This window comes from Xylaria bambusicola (assembly GCF_022495145.1).
Source record: "Xylaria bambusicola strain CBS 139988 unplaced genomic scaffold F5B22scaffold_1, whole genome shotgun sequence".
Taxonomy (NCBI): Eukaryota; Fungi; Ascomycota; class Sordariomycetes; order Xylariales; family Xylariaceae; genus Xylaria; species Xylaria bambusicola.
In genome coordinates, this window is record NW_025953554.1 from 512,318 (window position 1) to 537,021 (window position 24,704).

The 24,704-nt window shown below is 48.3% G+C and overlaps 7 protein-coding genes and 1 non-coding gene across 8 annotated transcripts; 3 read left to right on the forward strand and 5 right to left on the reverse strand.

The window, feature by feature from the left end:
- Positions 1-637: 637 nt before the first annotated feature.
- Positions 638-2,805, reverse strand: F5B22DRAFT_7045 (uncharacterized protein). Its single transcript, XM_047980497.1, has 4 exons — positions 2,735-2,805; positions 2,090-2,677; positions 1,331-1,938; positions 638-1,254 (listed from the first exon to the last, which is right to left on the reverse strand). Exons 1-4 carry the CDS (start codon positions 2,735-2,737, stop codon positions 759-761), a joined length of 1,695 nt encoding a protein of 564 aa, XP_047836244.1. The 5' UTR covers positions 2,738-2,805; the 3' UTR covers positions 638-758.
- A 3,357-nt stretch (positions 2,806-6,162) lies between these two features.
- On the reverse strand, positions 6,163-8,079 carry F5B22DRAFT_582570 (uncharacterized protein). Its single transcript, XM_047973314.1, has 4 exons — positions 7,389-8,079; positions 7,214-7,327; positions 7,044-7,160; positions 6,163-6,985 (listed from the first exon to the last, which is right to left on the reverse strand). Exons 1-4 carry the CDS (start codon positions 7,630-7,632, stop codon positions 6,702-6,704), a joined length of 759 nt encoding a protein of 252 aa, XP_047836245.1. The 5' UTR covers positions 7,633-8,079; the 3' UTR covers positions 6,163-6,701.
- On the forward strand, positions 6,164-6,258 carry F5B22DRAFT_t2. Its single transcript has one exon. It is a non-coding gene; the product is annotated as a tRNA-Gln (tRNA).
- Positions 8,080-8,691: 612 nt separating the features above from the next.
- Positions 8,692-11,559, forward strand: F5B22DRAFT_7075 (uncharacterized protein). Its single transcript, XM_047980501.1, has 6 exons — positions 8,692-9,031; positions 9,103-9,159; positions 9,236-9,277; positions 9,342-9,431; positions 9,509-9,790; positions 9,851-11,559. The coding sequence occupies exons 1-6, from the start codon at positions 9,028-9,030 to the stop codon at positions 11,110-11,112; spliced, it is 1,737 nt and encodes a 578-aa protein (XP_047836246.1). The 5' UTR covers positions 8,692-9,027; the 3' UTR covers positions 11,113-11,559.
- Positions 11,560-12,195: 636 nt separating this feature from the next.
- On the reverse strand, positions 12,196-15,289 carry F5B22DRAFT_7112 (vacuolar protein sorting-associated protein). The gene is made up of 5 exons (XM_047980506.1): positions 14,998-15,289; positions 14,101-14,865; positions 12,816-14,055; positions 12,643-12,724; positions 12,196-12,536 (listed from the first exon to the last, which is right to left on the reverse strand). Exons 1-5 carry the CDS (start codon positions 15,140-15,142, stop codon positions 12,285-12,287), a joined length of 2,484 nt encoding a protein of 827 aa, XP_047836247.1. The 5' UTR covers positions 15,143-15,289; the 3' UTR covers positions 12,196-12,284.
- A 1,064-nt stretch (positions 15,290-16,353) lies between these two features.
- On the reverse strand, positions 16,354-17,262 carry F5B22DRAFT_640832 (Fcf2 pre-rRNA processing-domain-containing protein; the record flags this gene model as incomplete). Its single annotated transcript, XM_047977898.1, has 2 exons — positions 16,354-16,734; positions 17,008-17,262. 2 exons carry the CDS (start codon positions 17,260-17,262, stop codon positions 16,354-16,356), a joined length of 636 nt encoding a protein of 211 aa, XP_047836248.1.
- A 2,043-nt stretch (positions 17,263-19,305) lies between these two features.
- Positions 19,306-20,869, forward strand: F5B22DRAFT_7231 (CCAAT-binding protein subunit HAP5). Its single transcript, XM_047980512.1, has 3 exons — positions 19,306-19,602; positions 19,675-19,688; positions 19,797-20,869. Exons 1-3 carry the CDS (start codon positions 19,494-19,496, stop codon positions 20,490-20,492), a joined length of 819 nt encoding a protein of 272 aa, XP_047836249.1. The 5' UTR covers positions 19,306-19,493; the 3' UTR covers positions 20,493-20,869.
- F5B22DRAFT_7236 (exocyst complex subunit Sec15-like-domain-containing protein) lies at positions 20,784-23,949 on the reverse strand. Its single transcript, XM_047980514.1, has 9 exons — positions 23,042-23,949; positions 22,747-22,989; positions 22,568-22,699; positions 22,416-22,517; positions 22,254-22,363; positions 22,063-22,198; positions 21,556-22,005; positions 21,235-21,488; positions 20,784-21,168 (listed from the first exon to the last, which is right to left on the reverse strand). Exons 1-9 carry the CDS (start codon positions 23,858-23,860, stop codon positions 21,075-21,077), a joined length of 2,340 nt encoding a protein of 779 aa, XP_047836250.1. The 5' UTR covers positions 23,861-23,949; the 3' UTR covers positions 20,784-21,074.
- Between the last annotated feature and the right edge of the window lie 755 nt (positions 23,950-24,704).

Consider the following 24,704-nt stretch of genomic DNA (forward strand, 5'->3'; position numbering starts at 1 on the left):
CTCCGTATATGTGCCGCTGTCGGTGGCCTGGGGCGATGGCAACGCAACCTGTTTACCGGCCCAAGTCCTTGCTAACAGTGGCTACTCGTACTCTGTCATAGATATTGAATTTACTATCTCAAAGTCGTCCACCTGAGCCGCCAAGTCAAGGCCTCTATGATCGTTTTGTTGGGGCTAGGCTTCGCCAGTTCAGTGGTAAACATTGTCCGCTTGCGAGCCCTTATCGAAGTCGGAAAGTTAAAGTCTCTAAACGGTCAAGAGGCTGAGAATGTTTACCTAGTTTTATTTTTCTAGTGAAGCTCTTGTCAGTTAACCAGAGGGCAGGCAGGCGGGACGCCAGTCCGAAAGACACGGCACTCGCATATTCGAAAACTACAAAGGGGTTCTACATTGGCTGTGTTCATTACCAAGTGAAAGAACCTATCTATATTAGTCTATAAAATAAGGCGGCAAAAGCCTTTCACTGCTATTGTCAGACTTGAGGGAACTGTGTATGCTGTCCAGCCCAGGAGAAGAGACTTCCTTTCATGCTCAGTGTCTACTAGTAAGTTGACGAGAAGAAATCACCGTACATTGCTCACACGAGTGGCTCTGGACTCTGTTTTGAAGCGATCGCGATTTTCCATTGAAAAAATGAAAGTTCATAGCCCCAAGTCCTTCCAACAGACGGGTTGGCTCATCCTGTGCTCTCCCATTATACTTCCCCATGCACCCTTGTACCCCCACAGTTACTTCATATCTAAACGATGGATAAGCTGTTAACCCTCGACTTTACCCTGTACTACCCCATATGCCAAGATGATCGCAGCAATAGTGTGGTACACGACATATGGAAAACTCGTGCTGAGTTTCATATATACATCGGCAAACCCCTCCGCGTCCCGTTGCACAGCCGCCCCTTTCTCACGAAGCTTCCCCAAAATCTTGCCGGCCTCTCCTAAAAGCTGGTCTGACTTCTCATCAAGCTCACGACCCCATCCTGCTTTCTTCGTAGTAGCTCGCAAGTCGTCGTGCCAAAGTGTATGAAGTTTACGCAGGATATCTGCTAGTTCTTGATCAATGTCGTCGGGTATCAGGATGGTCTTCTCATCTTCGATCATTGCGCGCCATGCCAAGAAGAATTGCGAGTCGTCTTTGGCAGCAGACGGTGGTAGTTTCGTGCCTTTTGCACCTCGGATGAGGCCTTCAACAAGTGGCTCGCGGATGGCTGTCTCGGAAAGCTGTAATTTGGCCTTAGTGTAGATGTCTTGATTCCTGAGGGTTATCGGTTAGTCTTTCCCGTAACACGGGCCGGCGTGTGGAGTTGTCATGTGTTCCTGGCAAGACTCACCAATCCCAGAACTTCGGGTGACGATCCGCGTAGAGCTCCACGGTCTGAAAAACACGTCGATGGCGAGCCCTACCCATGCCGTACGCCGGCGAAGCGAAGGCTACCCCGCCATCTCCGCGCTTGCTCTGCTTCAGTCTAGCATAGCCCCTATGGAACTCACAAAGTATCGACGACAACAGCGAGGATGCAAAATCCAGTGCTTGATCGATATTTTGGGATTTCGGAGCTAGAAGCCGGATAAGATTTCGAGTCTCTCGCGTAAGGATATCCGTGTGTAAATCAAACACGTCGTTCGCCAGAGCTGTGCCGATAAACGAGCCTACGCCTTCATCGTCATAATACATCCCGCTGCTCGAAGCCATGTAGACGTCCGTAATACCATCGAAAGCACGGGCAGCCACTACCACTTCATCAGGCAATCCATGATCAATTCCTGCCGCCTTGCCTGCCTGAGATTGTTTTTCCATTTCGCATCTAGCCATTGTGGCAAGATATGCATTAGCTATTCTCCAATAAGAGTCATCTATGTTTGGTTTCCAGTAAAGAGTAGACTCCAGCTCTTTAGAGAACTCGTGGAACATTTCCGATGATTTGTCGTCGCGGTCAAACTGTAACATTGAACTTAGCTAGCTCATCCGCTTTATACAAGCTGTTGAAGCCGCAATGCAGACATGATAAGGGCTATGAGAAGAGAAAAAGAGTAAATTCGTCGGTTTCTGGGGGCGACGTAAGAAGGGATGAGTAGAGGTGATTACGTACCCAATCTACACCAGACATCATAGAGAATTTATAGTTAATCTGGTCATCGAGAAGCTTTTCACCACCGCTATAGGCCTTACAAAGTAGCAGGTAAAACGGAAACAGCCCCAGGATCGGAGTTTTACAGGTCTCGCCGACGAGTAACTCACACCAAGGAATCATGTGGTCGTCTCTTGCTGCATTTGACGAATGGAGATCGCGTGACCAATCTACCGGATCGTCGGTTTTATTGGCTTTGAGTAAAATGTGAAGGGAAATTTGAAAGGCTTTAATCTTGGTCATCAAGTAGGTACGGAGACCTTGTTGACCGGAGCCATTCTTCATCTCACTTCCCTCTTCCTCAGACAGGAGATCAAGATGTGGTGTGGGAAACGCACACACCTCCTCCGTCGGTGTATACCCCTCTAATGCCCTCTGGACCCATTGTGCAAGCTCCGGGATCGGGGTGCTCAAGTTATTGCTTGGCCCCGTCTGCTGTGCTTGTACGTGGAAGGCTTGTTGCTCGTCTTCAGAGTCGACAATTGTCGTATTTTCACATGTCCCGCGGGTTAACAGACCGCCTTCTGCATAACTCTGGTTTGTTGCGGCCTATCGATTGCTGTTAGCAGATTTCCAAAAGCAAGTGACGTCTCCATCATCTCGTACCATGGCTTTGTCGGATAGTGTTAAATGTAGGTGGAAACATATACAGTATGCAGTAAATGGTTGTATTCAGGATACTTAGAATGGAAGAATGCAGGGCTAAGGGTCGGTGGATATCTGAGATATATCTAGGTGTAAAAGACAGCGAAAGTGAGGCCATAAGCGATTGGATATACGGAGTCACAACGCCAGATTGTTAGATGCAAAGGAACCAATAGTTAAGGCATGAGTGCCCAACGAGAGACCCCTAGTAGATTATTATTGAATAAGTGATTGATGATGTGTTCGAAAGGGGGCAGGAGACTTGTTACACGTGCAACCTCTGTACTAGCTGAATATACAGTTCGCCAAGCACTTCGGCCGTACGAAGGACCTTTGCAGGCTGTTCATGATCTTTCAAGATATGCAGACGATATTGGGCAATATTGGAAAGTGAGGTTATACAGACCTCGCTTCTTGAAACAGACCCCAGAGACCTAGGCGGTCTGGGCTGGCAGACCAATTGTATACTTCGTAGAGTTAAGTCAAGCCACCAACAGCCGAGAAGGAGTTGGTTGGTCAAGGACTTATGCAGCCCTAGTTGTTCATTATAATCTGAATTGCCTAGATTCCAACCCCAGTAATCCTGCCCTTGTTATAGGACTCGCCGTACAACTTCTCCTTTATATCACGATCGTAGGTACTTGAGTTAACATACATATAGAAACAGGAATCTTGTAAGCCCCAAAGGACGGGAGCGGTGGACTGAAACACAGCTTATTTACCCCTTTCCCTGGGGCGGAGGGGACCCGGGGCCGGCGCGAAGGTCAGCCTCTTCTTAAAAGAGCGTGATTCTTGCGGCACGCAAGCGATGCTGGTACACAGTGATGAATGACAGTGTTAGAGTGTTGAATATAATAACTGTTAGACTGTTCGCTACGTCTAACGGTTATTATATAGCCCCACATACGTTCAACACCCGGCGGCGGCGGCGCCCCCTGGGTATCACCTACTGTAGCAGCATTGCTTAAGAAGTCCAAGACTTCTTCATGGTGGCTACGCTGGGGATATTTGAAAGACTGCCTACCCGGGCAAGCTTTACTATTAACGACAAAATACTATGTAGTTTCTTGACATCGGAACATCTATTAATGCGAGCAAATGGACAATTACGGCGGGAAGGGGGGTTCCCACGGAATCCATGGGTACGACCAATAGGGTCAACAGGAGACAGATCCTTCAATGTCTCAATAGAAACATGCTGACGACAATGTTGTTTATGCATTGTCATCTCACCCATCGATTCCAACAGAGTATCACGTGGTGGGGAGGTCTCGGAGGTCATGTAGGTTAGCTTAGGTAATTGCATATATATCCTAATAGGTAGTGTAGAAGGTAACCGGTACGTGGGATAAATGGATGTAGTATAAATATACATCAGGCTTGGCACAGTAGGTAGGCCAATACTAGGTATACAACCTCGACCTCCGTACACACTGCAAGGCAATCCATCGATATACAGACCTTTGAGTCTATGCAGCTCCGCCCTACGTCAAAATTGCCCAATTAGGCAATACGTAATATGACGTGTAGGTGACAGACAACCATACAACCTAACTGACAGGAGACCGATTGCAACCTTGGTGGTAGTGGTCATGGTCTTCACGAACGTCACGTCTGTACGTCACGTCTGTCCCAAGCTTGATCGCAACGATGTCGGTCGTACTGTAGTTTACGAAAGTTAAGATATTTCTCATCTTTGTAAAATCCTCCAGCACCAATTCTCCGGTCTGCTGAGTCATGTCTTTGAGAGATGCATGTGTTCCTAAGTCTGTGCGTGTGGTGTTAATAATAATGTTGAACATAGCCCAGCCCATATCGTGTCATGCTAGATCACCTATAATTTAATATAGTATAAAGATGCTCTCTATAGCCTCTGGCCTTTGGATATAATGCAGATCCTTTACGCTAGTAAAGCCAAGGGGCAGGTGTTTCTTCCCCATCAGGAGCCGTCAGACATCTTTACCATAATGATTTGCTTTAGTCGGATAACTAACAGTTACCATGCTCAACCTTTTCTTTATTAAACCTTTTCTTATCCCACTCACATCCTTCGAAGGAGTCTTAGGCTACCATATTCAGACGTTCTGGCATTATTCCCTTTGGGAATATAGATCCATAGATGCATCCATGAGTGAGTTGTGAGCCAGTTTCGATATAATTCGAATCGGCGAATAGTTGGCCTGCAAGGGCATAAACACCCCCTAAACAGCATCCCAAGTGCTCCTTTTCTCAATTTAGAAGAACACTTCCATCTTTAGTGACTTTTCCACTACTTGGAAGAGCTACTAGCTCATCTGTTGGGGTTATCGGCCTAAACAACAATACCTTAGCTGCCTCCAAGAACCTTTTACACATTTCCTTATATTTTGGCCCTAGACCTCCTATAAGAGCATACATTTTAAGTAGATACTTATATCAACTATCAGTGCCTCCTACAAGAGTGAATCGATCCTCATCTATCACGTTCAGTTTACTCATAGATATTAAATTTAGCTATAGACCAGGAAGTCTACTCATCTGCTGGCCTTTGTAGAAGACATCCATAACATAAGAACTGGCTTCGTAATCTTCAAGGTAATAATAAATCAAAGTGTTTCCTTCTAGGTGTAATTTTCAAAGTACATGGATTATTTATATGGCCAATTTATATCATTGGGTTTCTGGGGTAAGGTGTCCACATACTATCAAAATGCATTAGCTTTGAGAGATAAAGCTTAAGCGAAACCAAGTCTTATAACTAGTGACTGAATCGCATCACGTTGGAATCCTTATCCTGCGCGATGATCCCGAGAAGATCGCCATTTACAGGGGTGATCCGCGGCGAAATGTTACTCTCTGTAGCAAGGCAAACTGGAGTTATCGCTTACGCGATAAAGTGTGCTGGCGGGGGTTACCTGCTCGGTAAAAACCACTGAAGGACAGTTTACGGAAACTCCAACTTCGTTATAGCTGTTAGTTAATAGCTTCTATATGCCTAGGATACATGATGCATAGGTCTAATATATTGTTTTGATTATTGACCGATTACTAACTGATTGGCATTGCTAAGCTTATATTAATTGAATCGGTAGAGGGCATGCTTATTAGCCTGGGCGGGGGGGCAGTGATACAGTGTTCTACAGATCTTAAACAAACTTTTAATTGAAAAGAGTTAACTTTCGACTTCATACATGTACACTCTTCGAACAGTATGAGAAATTGCTTTAGTTATTCAGTTTAAATATATATTGAACTTCTCTTAATCGCGCATGCTTTTTAACGCAATAACTTGATTTGTGATCCACTTGTTATCTTAATTTAGTGGTGTAATAGTCAGCATTGTGGGCTCTTCGAGGCCAATTAGAATATATAGATCTATAATGGCTCCGTGTCTCCAACGATCCCTTGTCGGGTTTCCTGGTGTAATGGTTATCACTGTGGATTTTGACTCATTAACATCATGAAGCAAATTTCCACCAATCTGGGTTCGATTCCCGGGGAGACCTATATTCTCCTTTTGTAATTTTTGATTCCTTTTGTTGGAGATGTGTGTTGTTATATCAGCATGTTGGTTAACAATATGGTTGTGACTATTTTAAATCCTGGCTTGCAGAGAGTAGGGGGGTGCTGTTGTGTCACAAACAATGTTTGTTTTACGCTTGCATCGTCCTTAGCTAATCGTGCAGTAGCCAAATTCAATTTGCGGGCTTGTCTCGCCTGACAGACATCTCTATACCATTGGACAATTTCATATTTGTCCTAGAATTTGTTATAGTACTACATTAATGATGGTACATCGCAAGATGAAATGCGAGTTTGTATGTCGAACATTTACTGCAATGTCGCTCAATAGCTCAACCAGGGAGTGTATAGTCCGATTCAAAAGGCCCCCTTCCTATAGGTCTCAAGCGTCTGATAGCTAATCACTCATCGGCGTCTACGGTTTCGGTCATTTCGTGGAATTTGGCGACGGCGCGGGTGAATGCAACGTCTTTTTCAGAGATGCAATATTATCGTCAATGATGGCAATGTCCGCATCAAGTCGAAGAATCTTGTCTTCAACTTTGTCCAAGTAGTCTTTATCAGATAGTCGCTGCATGGGACTCCATTTTGAATCGAGCCAACTTTTCTCCCGGGCTGATCCAGTACCCCGAAGTAGTTGAGACACATATGAGCTTCCAGCTCCTAGAGTGCCAAAGACAAAAATGCCTGGTAAAACGTTTCTAGGGCCACCTAGACAAGGTGTGAGAGCTGGCTCAAACAGGTGTTCAGGAATTAGACAAGTACTTACGGATCATGCCACCAACCATACCTGACACGCCGCCAGCAATACCACCTGCTGCTACCAACTCCAAGGAACTTAGGTTCTCTTCGCCACCCCATGCATGATGAAGAAGTCCTCTCGAAGCTGATGTGAATTAGCGCGTGCCCGCAAATGAGACATGAGAGTTGGAATCTCACCTATATAGGTCGAGCCTAAAGTGAACCATTGAAGGCCAGCGAAAACTGCAAACAGGGCGGGCGGCGCAGAACGCATAATACCTGAACCAGCACCCACGAGGAGTCCGAATCCACCTTTTCATGGTCAGTTAGCAGTGAGCTAAGAATTCAAGCTCAGGGGTTGAAGAATACTGACCTGTGACCATACCAGTCTGCAAGGACTTCGCACCTATCTCCCGTAGCTCAGTAGGTGATGGCATTTCTCTGTAGTCACGTTTCTTTATTTTGGGTGTCAAAGGTTCAGTTGAAGGTAGAGCAGGGGTCTGATTCGGTGAGGAAGGAGGGCTTGTCATGGGGGGAGGCGACGAGGGTGATGAGTCTCGCTGTTGTTCCTTTTGCTGCTGCGAGGCAGACTGGAACCAGGATGACCACGGAGCCATCTTGTCCCTTCTACACAATAGTACACACTACAATGAACCTCGAATGATGTGATACGGCAATTAACTGTGCGTAGGGAGTTTGTTGGAGTCAATTAGATGATTTTTGTTTGATACAGAACAAGGCTCGGAAAACGCCGGAGTTTGCGAATCAACCCCACAGAGGGTCGGTTCTTGTAGGTGTCGCCAATACAAGTGAAGCGAGTAAAACTGATTTTGTGGTGCCTCGGAAGCTCCAAACGTGGCTGGCTACATCCAGGTGTTCTAATGGCCCGAATCTGACTTGAGCTCGAATAAATAGGAAATGAACTCGGATACCTAACAGACTAACAGAGAAAATAAGAAATATTTGTGAGGTACATTGTGATACGGCGACTCAGTGAGGGGCAGGGCTCAACATGGGTCAAATTGCTAATTGCTTTGAGCTGCACATACATAGTAGTACATTACATGTACCTGAGGTGTCGCATGTTCGAAACTTCAGGACACATAGGAGGTATATGTACTTATTATATACGTGGATATGTACATATACGGTAGGTACCTGCATGCATCAATGCTTGCTTCAAGTTCCATCCTATCACTGAAACTCTGTACAGTAATACTGCCCTTACACCCATGGGGGCTGACGCGGGACAGCCATTGATTCCTAAAGGTGGAATGAACGTATATACGCAATGGAAAAGCCGATCTCCGTCTCTCCAAGTCAACCGAGGGCATGAGCATGGCTAGACTAAAGCGCGCAAAATCAGGTCAAAAAAATAATGCCATTGGTGCGCTGTAGCGATGAGAGTCAGAAGCAGGCAGTTGATACCTGGTACATATGTACTCTGCTACCTACCTAGGTACGTAGTAGTGCCCGTACCCGAAGATGTACCCAAAGATGTACCCGAAGACGTTGGCGGGCATTGGTGGGCATCGGGGGGCATCGGGGGGGCTTTTGGTAACCGTAGGGCCCATTGACGCGCTAAAGTGCGAGCAGCCTAACCCCAAGCAGGGTACAACTCGGTACAAGCAGTCCATTAACCTTGGAGAATTGGCCCAAGCGGCCTCCCCACCACGAACCTCCCAAATGCCCAGCACCCAAAATTGCCCTCCCTCAGCGATGAAATTTTTCTTTCCGAAGAGGCAAGCGTCTCCCCTTGCAAACCCCTCGGAGACCACCCTCGCGATCCAGCCGTCAGCCAGTCGACCCGTCTTCGCAAGACATTGGCGACAGCATCTCCAGCTACGTCTACTGACTCCATCTCTGCCCCCCGATCCGCAACAGCCACCCGGCCTCCCACCGAGCGACTGTTCGACTGTTCGGCCTGTCATTCCCGCCTACGCGCGACCCTTCCCTCTCCCACACCGCACCCTGCACCGCACCGCTGCGCATCCTCTCCCAACACCGCAATCATGCGTATGTGCCCGCCCCCCGCGCCAGCCCACCCCGTCTGTCCTTTGTGCTGTGCTAACATGCATGTCCTGCAGCGCCCAAGAAGAAGGAGCAACAGAAGATGTCCCTCGGGGCCTTCTTGAGTGAAGAGAGTCAGTGCCTTCGATCCCCCCCTTGCCCCGCGGTGGATGCCGCTTCAGACCACGCATGCCTAACATGAATGCATAGAGTACGGTGGATCCTGGGCTGATGAGGTCGAGGACGTTGTCGGTAGGTGGACATTCCTCGCGCCAGAATATCACATCATTGTGTTCCTAACATAGACGACCTTCAGGCTCCCAACCTCTGCCTCCCCCGACCGTCGAACGCAAGGGTGGCTTTTCCAGCTATTCTGGTGGCTATGGCTCTGGTAGCAACGATCGAGGTGCGCTTTTACACCGGCTTGTTCCCGGCCTCTATATGTATACTTTTTCTGTTCTTAGACACTGATATCGAACATAGGCTACCCTCCCCGTGACTCCTTCCCGACTCAACTGCCTACCAAGCCACCTTATACCGCTCATCTTGGCAACCTCTCTTACGAAGCAACCAGCGAGAGTGTAACTGATTTCTTCAGCGACTGCGAAATCACCAGCGTTCGCATCATCGAAGACCGAATCGAACAACGTCCTAAAGGATTCGCTTACGCTGAATTTGCTACTGTTGATGGACTCAAAAAAGCTCTAACTCTTGATGGATCCAGCTTCCAGGGCCGGACTATCAAGGTCAGGATCGCAGATCCTCGTAAGTTGGCAGAATGTAATGTCATTTATTTGGTGAACACCCGCTAATGTGATTTTATAGCTAAGGAGCGTGAGAACCGTGGCGACTCCGCTCGTGACTTGCCTAGCTGGGAACGTAAAGGGCCCCTAGCCGACGACCCTTCTCGGAGCAGCAGTCGACGCCCTAACGATTTTGGTGACCGTGGTGACCGCGGTGATCGTCGGACCCCCAGTTTCCGTGAGGGCCCGGCAGACGATGGAAAGTTACGAGACTTTGGCAATTGGGAGCGAAAGGGTCCTCTATCTCCTCTTCCACAGCCCGAACGCTCAATGTCGCGCACTGATAGCCGTCCCCGGAATGAAGCCGGTCGCGGAGAATCTTTCCGACAGGATCGCAAATCTTCATCTGCGACTTGGGGTGAGGGACGCCAGGAAGGCTCACGACCTCCTAGAGAATTCAAAGACCGGCCCGAGCGCCCAGAACGGGCTCCCACTGCTGCGGAGCTTGACAACCAATGGCGTAGCAACATGCGTGCTCCTGTTCAATCCCCAGAACAATCACGTGAAGGTAGCGAAGCGCCACCTTCTCCAGCTGCCCCAGCTCCGGCTACCATGGCCACCGGCGGCCGCCCTAGACTTCAACTGGCGAAGAGGACAGTTTCAGAAGCGCCAGATGTTACATCACCAAGCGCAGGCGGAGATGCGAAAGCGAGCCCCTTCGGTGCTGCCCGTCCTATTGATACGGCAGCAAAGGAGCGTGAGATTGCAGATAAGCGTGATCAAGCTCTGAAAGAAAAGAAAGAAGCCGAGGAGAAGGCAAAGGAAGAGCGTCGGTTAGCCAAGGAAGCTGCTGCGAAGGAGGCTGAGGAGAAGGCGGCCGCTGAAGCTGAAGCTGAGGCTGAGGCGGCTCAGGCGGAGACAACGGAGGAGAAAACTGAAGCTCCTGTAGAATCTAAGGAACCAGCAGCAGAGACTGCCCAGGACGGTGCCTCGGGTGATCAGAAGTTGCCCTCTCGACCTAAAGAGATCCAGCAGAACCCTAAGTCGCGGGCAACAGAAAGTGGCAATTGGAGGACAGCATCAGGAGAGCAACGACAAGGCCGTGGTGGTTACGTTAATGCACCACGTGGTCGCGGAGATGCTCGAGGACGTGGTGCGCCTCGTGGCCCTCGGGGCAGTTATGAAGGCAGAGGCCCTCGTGTAAATGGAAACCCACCCCCTACTCCTACTACACAGCAGGCTCCGCAACCCGCTTCTACTACTACCGAAGCTGAGGCGGCCCCTACCCAAGATCCTGATGGATGGACCACTGTACCGTCTAAAGGTCGTCGTCAGCGTGTCTGAAGCAAGATAATGGACGGTCTATAATAAAAGATTTTCACAACCTGGGTGTTCACCTACTTGGCGTTTTGATTGGCCTTACCAACGCAGGCAGTTTCTCTGATTTTAATTTACAACCTCGTACGCAGAGGGCCTTTTCTTAAGCCTAGGTATCTCTTGTGCTTCGGATCTCGGTGACGTGCTGGAAAATTAACAGCTTCTACTGGATACCCCGCCTCTTTCGGCTCATCCTGCGGTCGATATGTTCCAGCTTATTCGACCCCTCCTTCCTCCCCCCTTTTTTTTCCTCTCCCTCCTTATCCTTTTTCGACTATTCTGGCACACACACATCTGGCATAGAATTTCGCTCGATACAACACACACACGCACACACAACGCAAGAGGCCTTTAATCAGATGAAAGTCAAGCGGATTTACATTTTGTCGAAGTTAAGTAGAAAAAGGTACAAAGGGGAAAAAAAAAGGACACAGATACTACAAAGTTTGTAGGTAGTCAGTCAGTCAAAAAAGTATGAATTCGCAACGTCAACGTAAAACGAAGGATGACGAATGGGGTGTTGAATTACGGAAATGAGGGATTGATGATGAGGGGGGGTTTATTACTATTGATGAAATATGTCTTATTCTTCTCTGTTTGTCATGTGAGTTTTTTTTTCTTTTTTTTGAGGTTGTTGATGAATGAGTAAATAAGTAAGGAGGAAGGGAAGGGGGTTTCTTTTTTAACGATGGAACGGGGTCTGGTCGGGTTGATTAGGTAGGTAAAGGAAATATTCTGTGGGTGGGTACGGTGGGGTGGCGGGCGGATGTTTCTATCCTAGCATCTTGTTTGTTCATAGACGTCGGTATAGGGAAATGGTCTCAACGAAGAAGAAAAGTTTCACAAGCAAAAAGGTTTTTTCTATTTTTCTGTCTTGCATGTGGGTGTTTTGGGGGGTGTTGTTCTTGAATTTTTTAATGTTGGTGTTGTGATGACGAATGGTGAGAGGCAAGAAGTGCATGGTATAGAATTCGGCTCATGGCTTAATTTGGGTGGAAAAGGGCTATATAATATATTACCTATCTGCCTTGCTCTCTTAGGATCATTGTTACATACATACATACATTACTAGAAATATCCGACATATTTGCACTGCCGTCTCGCTAACAATTTGATAAGTGACTATACTAAGCTATTAACTACTTCTTGAACACCTGCGCCCCTAATCGCTCGATTTCGCGCCCTTCCGTGGTGGTCTTGCCCGCCGCCTCGAGGAGCCGCATCCACGCGTCGGCGTCCTTGGCCTTGACGGCCTCCTCGGCGGCCTTGACGCGCATGCCACATTTCTCGTACATCGTGATGGCCGCACCCGGTTCGAGGTTCGTGCACTTTGGGATGAACGAGGCTGCGAGACGCGCGTTGCCGGCTTGTAGGATTAAGTTGAAGAATGGCTGTAATTTGTGGTTAGTGTGTGTTACCGGAAATTATGATTATGAGAAGAAGGGATGTGTTGTTGATGAAAAGAGAAGGGGGAAAGATAAGATAAAACTCGCTTACCTCCCATCCTATCGGGCTTTTCCTGCTCTTAGCAATTTCTTCTATCTCATTCCAATCGCGTCTCGCGACAAGAGCACGGAGTCTGTTGTACGTATTGTCAGTCAGCGTCGTATGATAGCGGCGCTCCAATCCCAAATGGTGAACAGAGGTTAGGCGGCGTGTTGTCTGCTTACCGAATCCACCACGTCACTTTCTCCGGTACTTTGAACTCGCTTTGGATGCGCTTGGCCTTGTTGGAATAGCCTAGGTGGATCAACTTGTACAGCGTTTCATTAACACTCAGTCCCTTAAAGGAGTCCGTCAGGTCTCGGTCGAGAGATTCTTGCATCCGCAGTAGTGTTGCTGCTTCTTTCAAAGCGACTAGTTCAAAATTGTTCTCCCGCGAATCAGAGAGTAATTTAGCCGCAAGCGCAAGCTTGTCGCCCGACGTGCGCGCATCTGGCTGTTTCAGGGCCTCGCGGATGAATATCCCGGCACCGTCTATTCTTCGGTCGTCTTGGTAGTAAAAGTCTTTGAGCAGAGTATTGTCGCCTTCTAGTAGGGCAGAAGACTCGACGAGGGCTGTAGCGGCCGGCCGAGTATTGATGACGCGGAAGAATGCGGCAAGGGGTAGTTTCTTTTTTAGATGCAGAAGTACGATAAAGATTAAGTCCGAATCACCGCTTTCGATGGCTTTGTCAAGTGCGATTTCATCCTCCTCCATGCTCAAGAGAAGTGGTACCTGACGACCGGCGCGTGGTTCGTGGTTGAGGAGTTCGGTAGCTAACCGGCCACGACCTTCATCATATGCAGCACGCGCGATAGTCTCAAACGATATGCCGGGCTTGCCGGCAAGTTTCTCTACAATCATGTGACAGATCGTACTATCATCTTCCGCTCCAGTCCGTACTTTGGCCGAAGCCCAGTGGACGTATATGCGATCGGTCGGCAAGCGCAAATATCCGGCGATTTTAAGGGCAAGTAGATATTCGTGTCGATTAATCAGCCTTTGTATCAAGCCTTCTGGCGTAAGGCGCTGGTATTGCTCATATGACAAGGGCAATCCAATTTCGTAATAACGAGCAGCATTAAGAACCCTCAGTGTCTCACACATATCGACAAAGTCGTCGCTATTGTAGATGTCTAGGACTGACTTGCCGAATGATGCTGCTTTGAGTAGTTGTTTTTGCCAATGAACATTGAATTCATGTCCAGCCGCTGCGACGCAGGTGTCGACTGCTTCTACAAGGTTGGATCTGATAAGTTGAATGTTATCATCCGCCTTCGGCGACTGGTTTTCGAGCTGTTCCACAGCGTCTAGAAGAACAGAAGCTGGTGATTCAGTGCCAAATCGGAAGACTTCTTCAGTAACATCTGGTACTTTTTGGATAAAATCGCAAACGTCGTTAGTTAGAAGGCGAACGCCATCGTGATCTACGATTATTAGCTTTGCCTCTATCTGAGCTGCGTAGACCTTACCGGAAATTACGTGGACACGACCTTCATATACAAAACTCGTGACGGCACTGTTAGGTCCGACTAAGTTTACTTCATCCTCCCAGGCGATGACAACAGCGTCGTTGCCACACCATGCTAGATACTTCGGGGTGATTTGGGATTTTGAATCATACTCGCTTAGTCGATCCTGAAAGTCGGACGTGATGACGTGGGTTTTCCCATCTGCGGCGTATAGAGCCGCGAACTTACCATTGGGCGAAGCACTGATGTGACTGAAAGGTCCAATATCAAGCAATCGATCTTCACAATCAGTAGCGTCCGCAACATAAATGGTCTTTCCAATGCTCAATAGCACCTCGACAGATCGTGATAGGGTGCAGCTAGGGGAAATAATAGTCCAAGAGTGAATCTCTCCCTCGGGTGGCGTAGCCAGTAGTTTGGGCCGTGGTTCGTCGTACGACGCTACTGACACGAGGGCGTTGTTTGTAAGCAGTGCTACCATGCCATGATCGTAGAATCGACACGAGTGGACTCCAAAGTCTTCAGCCTCGCGCCCTAGAGAGAACTGAGTGAACTCGCCTTGCAAGTCGTAATAGCAGCGGACAGTGCCATCATAGCTCACTACTAGCAGTCTCTCGTCTTCCGACCATCCGAGCCCCTTCACGGAGCCCTTGTCCCAAGCAATGCTCTTGAGAAGCTTTCCCGCGCAGCTGTAAATATCGATGCTAGGCTTTGAGGATTGATTAGGCCGGTAAGATATGATACGCGTCTCATCTCGACAGATTGCTGTGTGACGTCAGTTGGATTATTCGCTTACACGTGACGATTGAAAACTAATTATGAAAACTAAGGATAGGTTTCCAGGGCTTTACGGAAGGACGCAATGGGTGATAGGAGAAAAACAATTTGCTGTCTCACCTACAGCGCCGCCATATGGAGCTCCTGCAACGATATAATTATCCAGGTCTAGATCCTGGTCGAACACGGCGGTATACAGCTGGGTCTTGCGGTAGAAACGGTCGCCGACCCTTTCCCACCACGCAGTCGGATTCGTAGCCTCCATTCTTTCTTAGAAGCTACCATGCCGTTTCAATGACATTGTGAAATTGTCCGTCTCAATCATATATGCACTCTCCAGCGTTACCTTCGTCGAGATTAGTGATTGGGCGATGCAGGCAGACGCGCAGGCAGGAAAGTCGCTACTGTGACTGGCTGAGGCTTGAAGTCTTATAAAGTGGCTGGAGCTGGGGCTTGAATGAAGGACCATGGTTGCTTATGTAATACACCCATAGCAACCAACCATGTTAGAACTCTACAGGATTCAGTGTATCTCACCAGCTTCACTTACCCAAGGTAATATCTAGACTATCAGCTAATACAAAGATTGATTCAAAAGCATACACTAAGCTAGATTTAATATGCTACACGTCTGGCATAGAATATCATGTGTCTACATACTTGCTCCTGTACATGCCACACATTCACACCATAGAGTGTCAACACTAAGATCAAAACGACAGATATCATTCAAGGAATTGTTCTGTATTTAAATTGAATAAGCAACTAATTATCCTATTCCGACGTTGACATCAGACTCCAAGACTGCAGGAGTCTCCATATCTACGGACCGCCAGAGGGTCATTGGTCGCCGTAACGAACAGTTGTACTTCAACAAGTTCACCCATAATTAATAGAATGCAGCGCGAACTGCTGCGCAGATCTACTTTGCCACGCCATGAACAACATGCTCGGCTTTCGTTACGATACATGTAAATGGCGTGCCTAGAGGACCAGCTTCATTTTGACGGAGGCTTGTCCAGCAAATATAGGCTCTCTGGCTAGGCTATAAGATCACTGCTACATACCTCCCCAAGCCCCCGTGCGCGACACAGCAAACGGAGGTGATGTGACATAATCGCCAGGTATATAGGCTCATTTAGTCGTGAGAATGAGTGATAAGGGGAGCAACCTTGATGTTCCACGAGCAGTGGGGCCAATATAGCCACCCTTTGGCGAGAGAAGCTGCTTTTCACAACTCGCCATGGGGACTCAGCACCAGGCCTTCCTCGGTTTGGTTCATGTTAGAGCGGTGTTGAGCCTGTAGGCTGGCTGGAGCTAATTGCATGCAGTGTCATCAGACTGAGATGCTTAGCTATCAGCTACAACCAGCTGCCAGCACTAAGAATTCAAAAGTCTTCTGCACGTAGATCATAGTTGTCGGGACCTACTTAGTATACCGGTGGAGACGGACTAACTGGTTCCTACCAAGGCTTTTCATCCCTTGTAGTTGCGTCCATATCTCTTTTGCATCATTTTCTTGTAATGAGCCTTTTTCCCACTCGTTTTGGCGGCTTGAATCTCGCCATACTTGTTCTTGAATCTTCGGGATGCAGCCTCCGTTTCTAACACATCCTCGAGGAGAGTTCGCTTTCGTTCCTTCTTCGTCATGCGGCTGCTGAAATAATCAGTTGGCCCAGGTACGACGGTTCCTACTTGTGCAAATTCGGGAATGGCACGAGTAGTATCCTTTTTGTAGTGGCGTTTGGGATCCAAAACGTCTCGCATTTTGAGAAGTTGCAGATCGCGACGAAGCTGAGGCGTCAAATCAGTAGCAGGCAGATTGAACCACTGCGGACCTGCATCGGCTTTATGCGCCTAGTTGTTCGTTGTCAGTTTCTGGTTATAGACGAAGGGACAAGAATCAACAAGTGATGAAGCTTCAATCAGCGTAACTATTCCAGAATGATTAGTTGTTGAACCAGGTAGTGTTGGGACTGGTTGGGCTTACCTATGATATAAAAGATCATTCTGGCGTGAGGACATTGCCCATGACGGGAGTGGCCCTCACATCAATAAAATTGGGATAAATTTTCATCAGGAAGCAAGGCAGAACGGTGATGTAACAGCGCGATGACATCGAAAACGTACCATTTCTTTCTTAGACTTGCGAGCCTCGGGCACTCGCACAGATAGTTCCTCGGCCTTGGCCTTACTGGGTGTTGAAGTGGTAGGTTGCGAAACAGATGCGTCGGTGCTATTGCTCTTCACTACCACATTTTTAGAGGTTCTGGGCGCAATGCCTTTGCCTTGTTGTGCTTGCTGTTTCTGCAGAAGTCTCACTTCGGCCTGTTCTAAAAGCTCGTTGATCTGCTCATCAGACAAGCTGGTCGCAGTGTCCGCCATGATGGATCGGTGGCAGGCGGTGCGCCCGTGTCAGAGTATTGAGGATTAAGAGTTGAAGGAAACAGGTCGCAGCAATATTTTTTTTCTTTCCTTTTGCATGGAGCTAGGTACTCTTTCTCCACTGTGGCTGGTACGCGTGCTTGGGCATTTGTGGCCGGGCGACCAGGTGTGGCTTGGTTATGCTCCTGAGGTAGGTATAGTAAGTAAGTACCTTAGGTACCTAGTCCCGAATCCGCATCACAGATGTATATGGATAGTAAAGATGCTTCCCCAAAGTCAATTTGTGACACAGCACCAAGTGTTACTTCCCGTCTCTGCCCAATTGCTACATCCGCCTTGGGAGAAGAACAAATCGTCCGATCTCTTGTCCTAGAGGAGGCGGAATGGATGTCAACTGCCGTCTTCCACATGGAAGGTAGCTTAACGCGATGCCATGGGCTAAATGCATGTTAACTGGAAAAGGAAACAAAAGCGTGTGTAGCAGCATGCAGGCCCGGGATGGAGCTTGCAATAATGTGTACAGCTGTACAATCCCTCCTACTATCGTGACCTCATCCTATCCATATCATATGTCTCTATGTACATATGTAGGTAGGTAAGTAGGTAAGTAGGTAGAGAGGCAAGGGATGTACTGCATTACTAACAAGCCATGAACGGCAACATCGTCAGATGCCGTCACAGCCAGGGCTCACTCGGGATTGACGATGATGCGTTTCTGCCCAACCAGATTGCCAGCGCATCCCTCCCACACACAACTCAGCCGTCAGCCTGGTGTTGGCTTGTGTTGGCTTGTGTTGTGCATCTGATAATGGGCTTAATAAGAAGTTATGGGGATCCTCTTCTTCTTGCTGCCCTCTCATCTTCCGACAAACCTTTGATCAATTGAAGATAACCCCTTTGCATAACATTCAGCCAATTGCTTGGAGTCGCTCAACACAACGTTTCTTCGACAACCCACAGTCTGGAAACCTGCCTATTGGGCCACCAGCAGCCCCGTCCCACCTGCTCTCGCGAATCTCGCGCCATAGAGAGTATAATTACAGTTCGATATTATACAGCCTGGAATACAGGACAGCGCATGCACGAAACGCGACAAGACAAACGGATACATACGTCTCTGTCTTCACATTCTCTAGATATCTAGATAGGTAGGCGCTTTCATGTCTGACTGGAAAAGGCGGGAGAAAGAAGAACTCTGGCCCTGAGCAAAAGCAAACATTATTCATCGTAGTCTAACCGGGACAGGCTAGATCAACCCGCTTTCTCTCCATAATTAAGAGGAAAATACCTGATCCAAAGTATCCTTTGTCGCTTCGTCTCGTCATCCCAGATTCTACCCTACAACCTACAAGGTACCTAAGCAAAATCCTTCCAGCGGTCGGTTAGTAAGGTACCAGCTCCCTCCACTCCCCATCTTTCTTCCCCCGATCGCTCCCTGATTGCCCTGACTGCGCCGATTGCCCTAATTGCATCGCCCACTCAAGCACCCAAAAAACCCCTCCTTCAACCAATCAATCCTGCCAATCCATCCTCGACGAGACTCGACGGCGGTGCCAACCATTGGAAGAGCTCATTCGTTACATCACTTTATCGGTGTCCTACCTATCTGGTATAGCTACGCGAAATCCAATCCCAGACCAATCCCAGGCCAATCCCGGCGACGCGTGCGCGCAACCGCTCTGCCAGCAGCTCTCAAGCCCTTCTTGTGCATCGACTGTAACAGCCCAAGACAAGGAGCGACACCAACCAGGCAAGACAGTCCACCCGACCTCAAACATACATAGTTATTAATCTCTCCTCCCCCGCCCAGGCGCGACCGCATCACTTCGGCGCATCGATAGCCACAGCCTACCATCTGCCTCCGCCCGCTTTTGCGCCTGCCATCCGGGTTGTACCTTGTGGCCGTGTAGCTTTCTCGTGGAAACTTAGTCGGCACGAGACATACATTACGTACTGTCGAGAAACGACCTCGTGATCGATCCTCGAATATACGACTCTACGTCCCTATACCTCTCAGCGGGACCCGTTCTCCTCGGCCGTCAAACGGGCGATATCGGCTATCACAGGGCTGCATCTGCATACACCTGCAGGAATACCAAACAGCAGCGAAGACGGAATAACACTGGCGCTGGTCGTCTTGATACCAATACCGTAAACGCTTTTGAAACGAAGTTGAAAGCTCTCATTATCTGCCTACCTACGGTTTTATTTGAGCTTTCATACCTACAACCATGGATCAGTCAGCGACCAGTCACCCGCAATCGTCACGAACAGCCGGCGCAAGTGCAGCGCCCGGCGCAGCAGCAACTGAATATGACACGCGTCATGGAGGTCATTATGGTATGTGCATGTACCAATTTGTCGCAGGCAGCCTCAGTTCTGTGTGACGTCGCTAACCATCTCTCCTTCTAGGTGCCAGCGCTGCTGTAAGTCATACACCGCCACATACCATTCCTTCTCTTTCTGCTCATCTCTCCTTCTCTTGTCATCCATTCCCATGCTCGAACCATTCATGACTGACTCCGACCATACAGCTCGCAAATTCCGGCTTCGCGCCCGCTGAGCTTTACACAGGTCCTTGGGCGAACGTACACCAGGGTCTACACGGTCAATACAAGGACATTCTGACCACTTACTGGCAGCAGACAATCAATCATTTAGAGACGGATACTCACGAGTACAAACTGCATCAGTTGCCCTTAGCCAGGATCAAGAAAGTTATGAAGGCCGACCCTGAAGTGAAGATGATTTCGGCAGAGGCGCCCATACTATTTGCCAAGGGTTGTGATATCTTTATCACAGAGTTAACGATGCGCGCCTGGATTCACGCCGAGGAAAATAAGCGACGAACCCTACAGAGGTCTGACATTGCCTCCGCCCTCGCGAAGAGTGACATGTTCGACTTCCTAATCGACATTGTTCCGCGCGAGGAGGCCACCCACCCCAAGCGCCCCAATCCAGCAGCTCAGTCACAGTCAGCGCCAGGCGTCCCAGCTGCGGCGGGTAACCAAATGCCTGGTCAGCACGGTATGCCCGGTGCTAATCACATGGCACCGGACTACATGGGCGCGCACGGCATCTCGCCTGAGCAGGAATACCGTCCCCAGCCCATGTACAATCAAGTACAAACTGGCGCGCCAGGCCCGCCGTACGGCCAACAAGGCCCGCAAAACATGTATGGTGAAATGGAAGGAATGTATGGGTATCCGGGAATGCCACAGCAGCAGTAGGACGCTCAGGGCACGTCGACACCACAACTCCATCCTACTTTGCTGCAGGATCAAGTTCAGGACGAACCACAAGATCCAAGCAGGGATGAACCACAGATATCTACACTAGAGGAGTATATTGACTAGGAGAGATACCTTGTCTGAAAGCCTGCCTCGGGGAAATTCAGAATGAGTCGCAGGGTACTTCATCACAGGAGAATGATGGCTAAAAGAGCTGTGTCCTGGCCCAACTGATCTTCTTCACGACGTTGCCAAATTGGGGAAGTGCTTCTCTTCGCGTGAATATTTTTTTCAACCAACTTCGACTTGTCGTGGGTATAATTTACACTTTTATTTTCTTTAAAGGTATGGATGGCAATGGCGTATAGGTGAAATGCGCTTTTGTTTTTCTAGGTTAGGGCAAATAGTATACTCCCCCACAGGAACAAATACGTAGCATTTAAGCTCGGGTGTTATTCGAGAGAAGTCGAGAAAAAAATGCGATGTTTTCTGTTTTTTGTTTTTGTTTTTGTTTTTTATTCTCAATCCTGCAGAATGCGCGCATGGATGCACCTAGATGGATGCCAAAAAATTAGTTTTCGCTTATTTATTCGACCCGAAACGGGACGATAGATTAGATGAGAAGTTTGCGAAACGCTGGGTTGTTGGGCCCGTGCTCGAGATTTCTTTTGTCAGCCTGTCGACATGTTAGTAAGAAAGAAAGTTGTAAATTACGATTTCTGACGTGTAAAACAATGCATACTTCTCGAGTAACATGGGACCGTTCATGGCGTCTACACGGCCGTACTTCTTATTCCTTGTAGAGACGTCGAAGAACTCGTCCGTGTTCTCTGACTGCAGGAGCTGTATGGTCTGTTCCAGCTCGTCCAGGTTAGACCGCAGCATGAACCCGTTCTCGAGACCGTCGACGAAGTCCGTGAGATGCTGGACATCCTGGGCTAGCGCGATGACACCGTTGGGATTGATCTTCTTAACATCAGGGGATAGTGGGAGGCCCTGTAACCGGTTTCTACAATTAGCTAACTGTTGGTGTGGCAGGTAGGCAAGGGGAAGGAAGACTGACGAGGATCTTGCTTGCTGCGTGGCTGAGTGCGTCAAAGTATATAAGTTCCTTGATCTCACGTGGTAAGCCCAAGAGCGTCGTGCTCATGATATTAGACAAGTAGGTAGTCAGGGTCTGAATGTAGCTGCTTGGCTCGGCCGGCGGGGTGGCAGCCATCCAATCGTACTCGGCTGTCTCCATAAGGTCGTCAATTTTGGAATTAACGAGCTCGAAGATGCGCTTTTCGGCTGTTTTTTTATGTTCGCGGAACTGCTCAGTGGCGGCAAGATTCAGTGGACCACCCGCAGAGCCTGAGGATCGCGCGCGTATCAATAACTGTTCCAGCTCTTGACATGCAGTTTCGAAATGCTCCAGGTTCGTCAAGATTTGGACGATCTGTCCAGGATATTGCGAACTAAGGCGCTCAACCAACGACTTGCACACCTTCTCTGTGAGGAGCTCATCTAAAGACTGTTTGTTCCTTGAATAAGCAGATGGTCTAAATCAGCTCCGAAACAGGGTACTTGCCTTTCGCAGCGTCTCGTCGATCTTCGTTGGATGCTGAAAGTAATCATTTGAAAAGAAGTAGAACTGGTTGAGGAAATTTCTAATATCGATACAACACAGTGGGTACATCTGCGAGAATGGCAGTACGCAGGGGAATCTTTGAAGAATTAGCACTTGGGGAACTCAAAAGTGTACGTAGGGAGTCAACTAACGTTAATTCCTCAATAGGCTGGTCTTGGGTGAACCAACTGACGTTGGCAACCTTTTCGTATTGCTCTCTTGTATCAATGGCCATAGGCATATAGTCATCAGTAGACACAATCTACAGAAGGTCAGTTTGGCCCTTGAAGAAGCATTGCTATACTCATCCATACCTCTTGAAAGTCTTCGCTGAATCTCCGCTTCAGCAGCTCCGCGTAATTATCAAATAAGGTTACTAAGAAGTCATCGAGCCTTGTGACCGAGTAGCCCCATCCCTAAAATATTATGTTAACCCTGTTACGCCTCATAGAACGGTTATCCATACCTCCATAGTCTGTATGAAGAGTGCAAATGCTCCTTTGATTTTCACGAGGTCTTCGGCGTTGCTGATATCCCCTAGAGCCTTTGAAGTCAAAGAGATGGCGGTCGAACACATTGAATCCCATAACTCCTCAACCTGTGCATAATGTCAGCGAGGTCCTAGCTTGCCTACAAGAGCCGTACATCTATTGCTGAGCGTAATTGAGGTGCTCTTCGCATCGTCGCCTTCTCGATGATTGCAAAACCGGAAATGCTCTCTAGGAGACTGCTCAAGGATTGTTCATCATCAGTCGTCAAGCATACAGAGCCCGGAAGTAGTAGTTCTTTCTGCCGCCTCCTCGTAGCAGCGTACTCGGACCGAAACTTGTCGCTCTGGCCCAGCGCTTCATGTATATGTAAGGCTTCAAAGAGAGGGGTAAAATCAACCTTGCGATCACGTTAGCTGAGAATTCAAGTAGAAGCCTTTATATGTACCCACCCGTAGTTCGTCATTATTCAGGACATCGAATTCTTCACTTTCATCGAACACCAGCTCAATGGCGGAATTCAGGCCAAAGTTATCTAAGAACTCATTCTGCTGTACCCTCTCTTGCTGTCGCATCCTCCTAGTTTCTGTCTGATAAAAAGCCACTTCTCCTAGAAATTGCGAGGTTTCTCTTATGCGATACAGCCACGTGTTTAGATCTGTCATGACTGCTTCAGAAATGGTCTTTTGCGAAGCTGGTATAGATTTTTGGATCAGATCGGCCAAGCGGTGCTGCGTGGCGTACTGATTCTGTATTGTGGGAATGAGAAACTCATTTTGGAGGTCGTCCAGCGACTTGAGCGCGCCATAGTAATTCTTCTTTCGAATCAAGTCATGGGCATTATTGACATTATGCAAGATTTTGAGGGATTCCTTCAAGGCCTCAGAGACGTCGGAGATATTTTCTCGAACTGCACGGGTATTCACAAGCCCTTGCTTCTGTGCTGCCAGCTTTTCCGTGCTCGCTTGGATGGACTGGTTGAGCTCGAGAATATCGGCTGTTAAAGCAACGGTTCGCTCGCGCACATTTTGTAGCTGATTGACTGAGCCAAGGAATTCTTCATGCTTTGTCAGACCTATCCTCTCTATCTCGACCTCTCTATCATCGGCATATTGAGACAAAGTCTGGGTAAGGGCGCTTGATCGATTGGTGCTCGTCGCGTCTTTCAGAACAGGGATCAGCTGGTCCAGGAACTCGGCGTCGGTGGTAGAGAGGATGATCTGCTGAACGGCCGAGCCGTAGTCATCATAATTTTGTACTTTGCGTGGCATGATAGATAGGCGCTCCTGAACCGTCAACGAGTAGGTATGTACAAGTATGCGATCGATATCGTGTGTATTCGAAGACGTTTAGGAGATCGTAGGGGTACTGATGCGAAGAGATCGGCAATCGTTCAAGTTGCCTACCGATTAGAGGACGTCCAGATAGTCTTTCTCATACTGGGCGACGGATGACGTTTGGTACTCCAAGATTACCGAAATGTCCTTACGAGAACGTACTGACAGCGATCGTGGGATGCTGTATGCAGATGCCTAGGCTAGGTACAGGGGTACTTCACTTTACATACGAGACATGCCCACTTCACGCATTTGCTACACTAATAGTAGCAGCATTACAGGGGGAGTCACCCCACACTTGGCATCATAAGGCGTGCGGCATCTACCCGCACATTATTAGGTAATCTTTCAACAACAATCCTCGAGTTGCCGACGGGTACCCGGGTATTCGGATACTTCCGTCTTCACAGAAGATTTCGCATATGCGCTGCCAAGATTAATAGAGGTATCTTCGCTAATACCTTTGCATCGAGGTGCCTTGTGCCGCTTCTGAAGATAAAGCTACCTCGCAGGAAAGCATTCATTCTTCTTCTCTAACCCCTGTCGTAGGTACTCACACTTCTACGAGGAACACATTATATAGGACGTTAGCCAACTACAAATTCAAGATACGAGACGTCGGTGCAATAAAGTATCAATTGAATAGCTAGGTAGGTATTTTGTGAAAAGAAAGAATTCATGAGTGGAGTTTCTGTCAATTTGCTCATCTGCATCTTACATAACAACCAAAAACGTACGAGAGCCCCCCATTCAAACCCAATTTCAAGGTTTGGCTCAG

Coding starts and splice junctions, on each gene's coding strand:
- F5B22DRAFT_582570 (XM_047973314.1), bottom strand. CDS start 7,632: ATGGCTCCGTGGTCATCCTGGTTCCAGTCTGCCTCGCAGCAGCAAAAG. Junction 7,161..7,213: donor TTTAGGCTCGACCTATATAG/GTGAGATTCCAA, acceptor AATTCACATCAG/CTTCGAGAGGACTTCTTCAT. Junction 6,986..7,043: donor TATGGTTGGTGGCATGATCC/GTAAGTACTTGT, acceptor CACCTTGTCTAG/GTGGCCCTAGAAACGTTTTA.
- F5B22DRAFT_7112 (XM_047980506.1), bottom strand. CDS start 15,142: ATGGAGGCTACGAATCCGACTGCGTGGTGGGAAAGGGTCGGCGACCGT. Junction 14,056..14,100: donor TCGTGTCCACGTAATTTCCG/GTAAGGTCTACG, acceptor TAATAATCGTAG/ATCACGATGGCGTTCGCCTT. Junction 12,725..12,815: donor AAAGTGACGTGGTGGATTCG/GTAAGCAGACAA, acceptor TACGTACAACAG/ACTCCGTGCTCTTGTCGCGA.
- F5B22DRAFT_7045 (XM_047980497.1), bottom strand. Junction 1,939..2,089: donor TGATGTCTGGTGTAGATTGG/GTACGTAATCAC, acceptor TCAATGTTACAG/TTTGACCGCGACGACAAATC. Junction 1,255..1,330: donor CACCCGAAGTTCTGGGATTG/GTGAGTCTTGCC, acceptor GATAACCCTCAG/GAATCAAGACATCTACACTA.
- F5B22DRAFT_7236 (XM_047980514.1), bottom strand. CDS start 23,860: ATGCCACGCAAAGTACAAAATTATGATGACTACGGCTCGGCCGTTCAG. Junction 22,364..22,415: donor TCAGCGAAGACTTTCAAGAG/GTATGGATGAGT, acceptor GACCTTCTGTAG/ATTGTGTCTACTGATGACTA. Junction 21,169..21,234: donor GGTCCCATGTTACTCGAGAA/GTATGCATTGTT, acceptor ACATGTCGACAG/GCTGACAAAAGAAATCTCGA.
- F5B22DRAFT_7231 (XM_047980512.1), top strand. CDS start 19,494: ATGGATCAGTCAGCGACCAGTCACCCGCAATCGTCACGAACAGCCGGC.
- F5B22DRAFT_7075 (XM_047980501.1), top strand. Junction 9,278..9,341: donor TGAGGTCGAGGACGTTGTCG/GTAGGTGGACAT, acceptor GACGACCTTCAG/GCTCCCAACCTCTGCCTCCC. Junction 9,791..9,850: donor GGTCAGGATCGCAGATCCTC/GTAAGTTGGCAG, acceptor GTGATTTTATAG/CTAAGGAGCGTGAGAACCGT.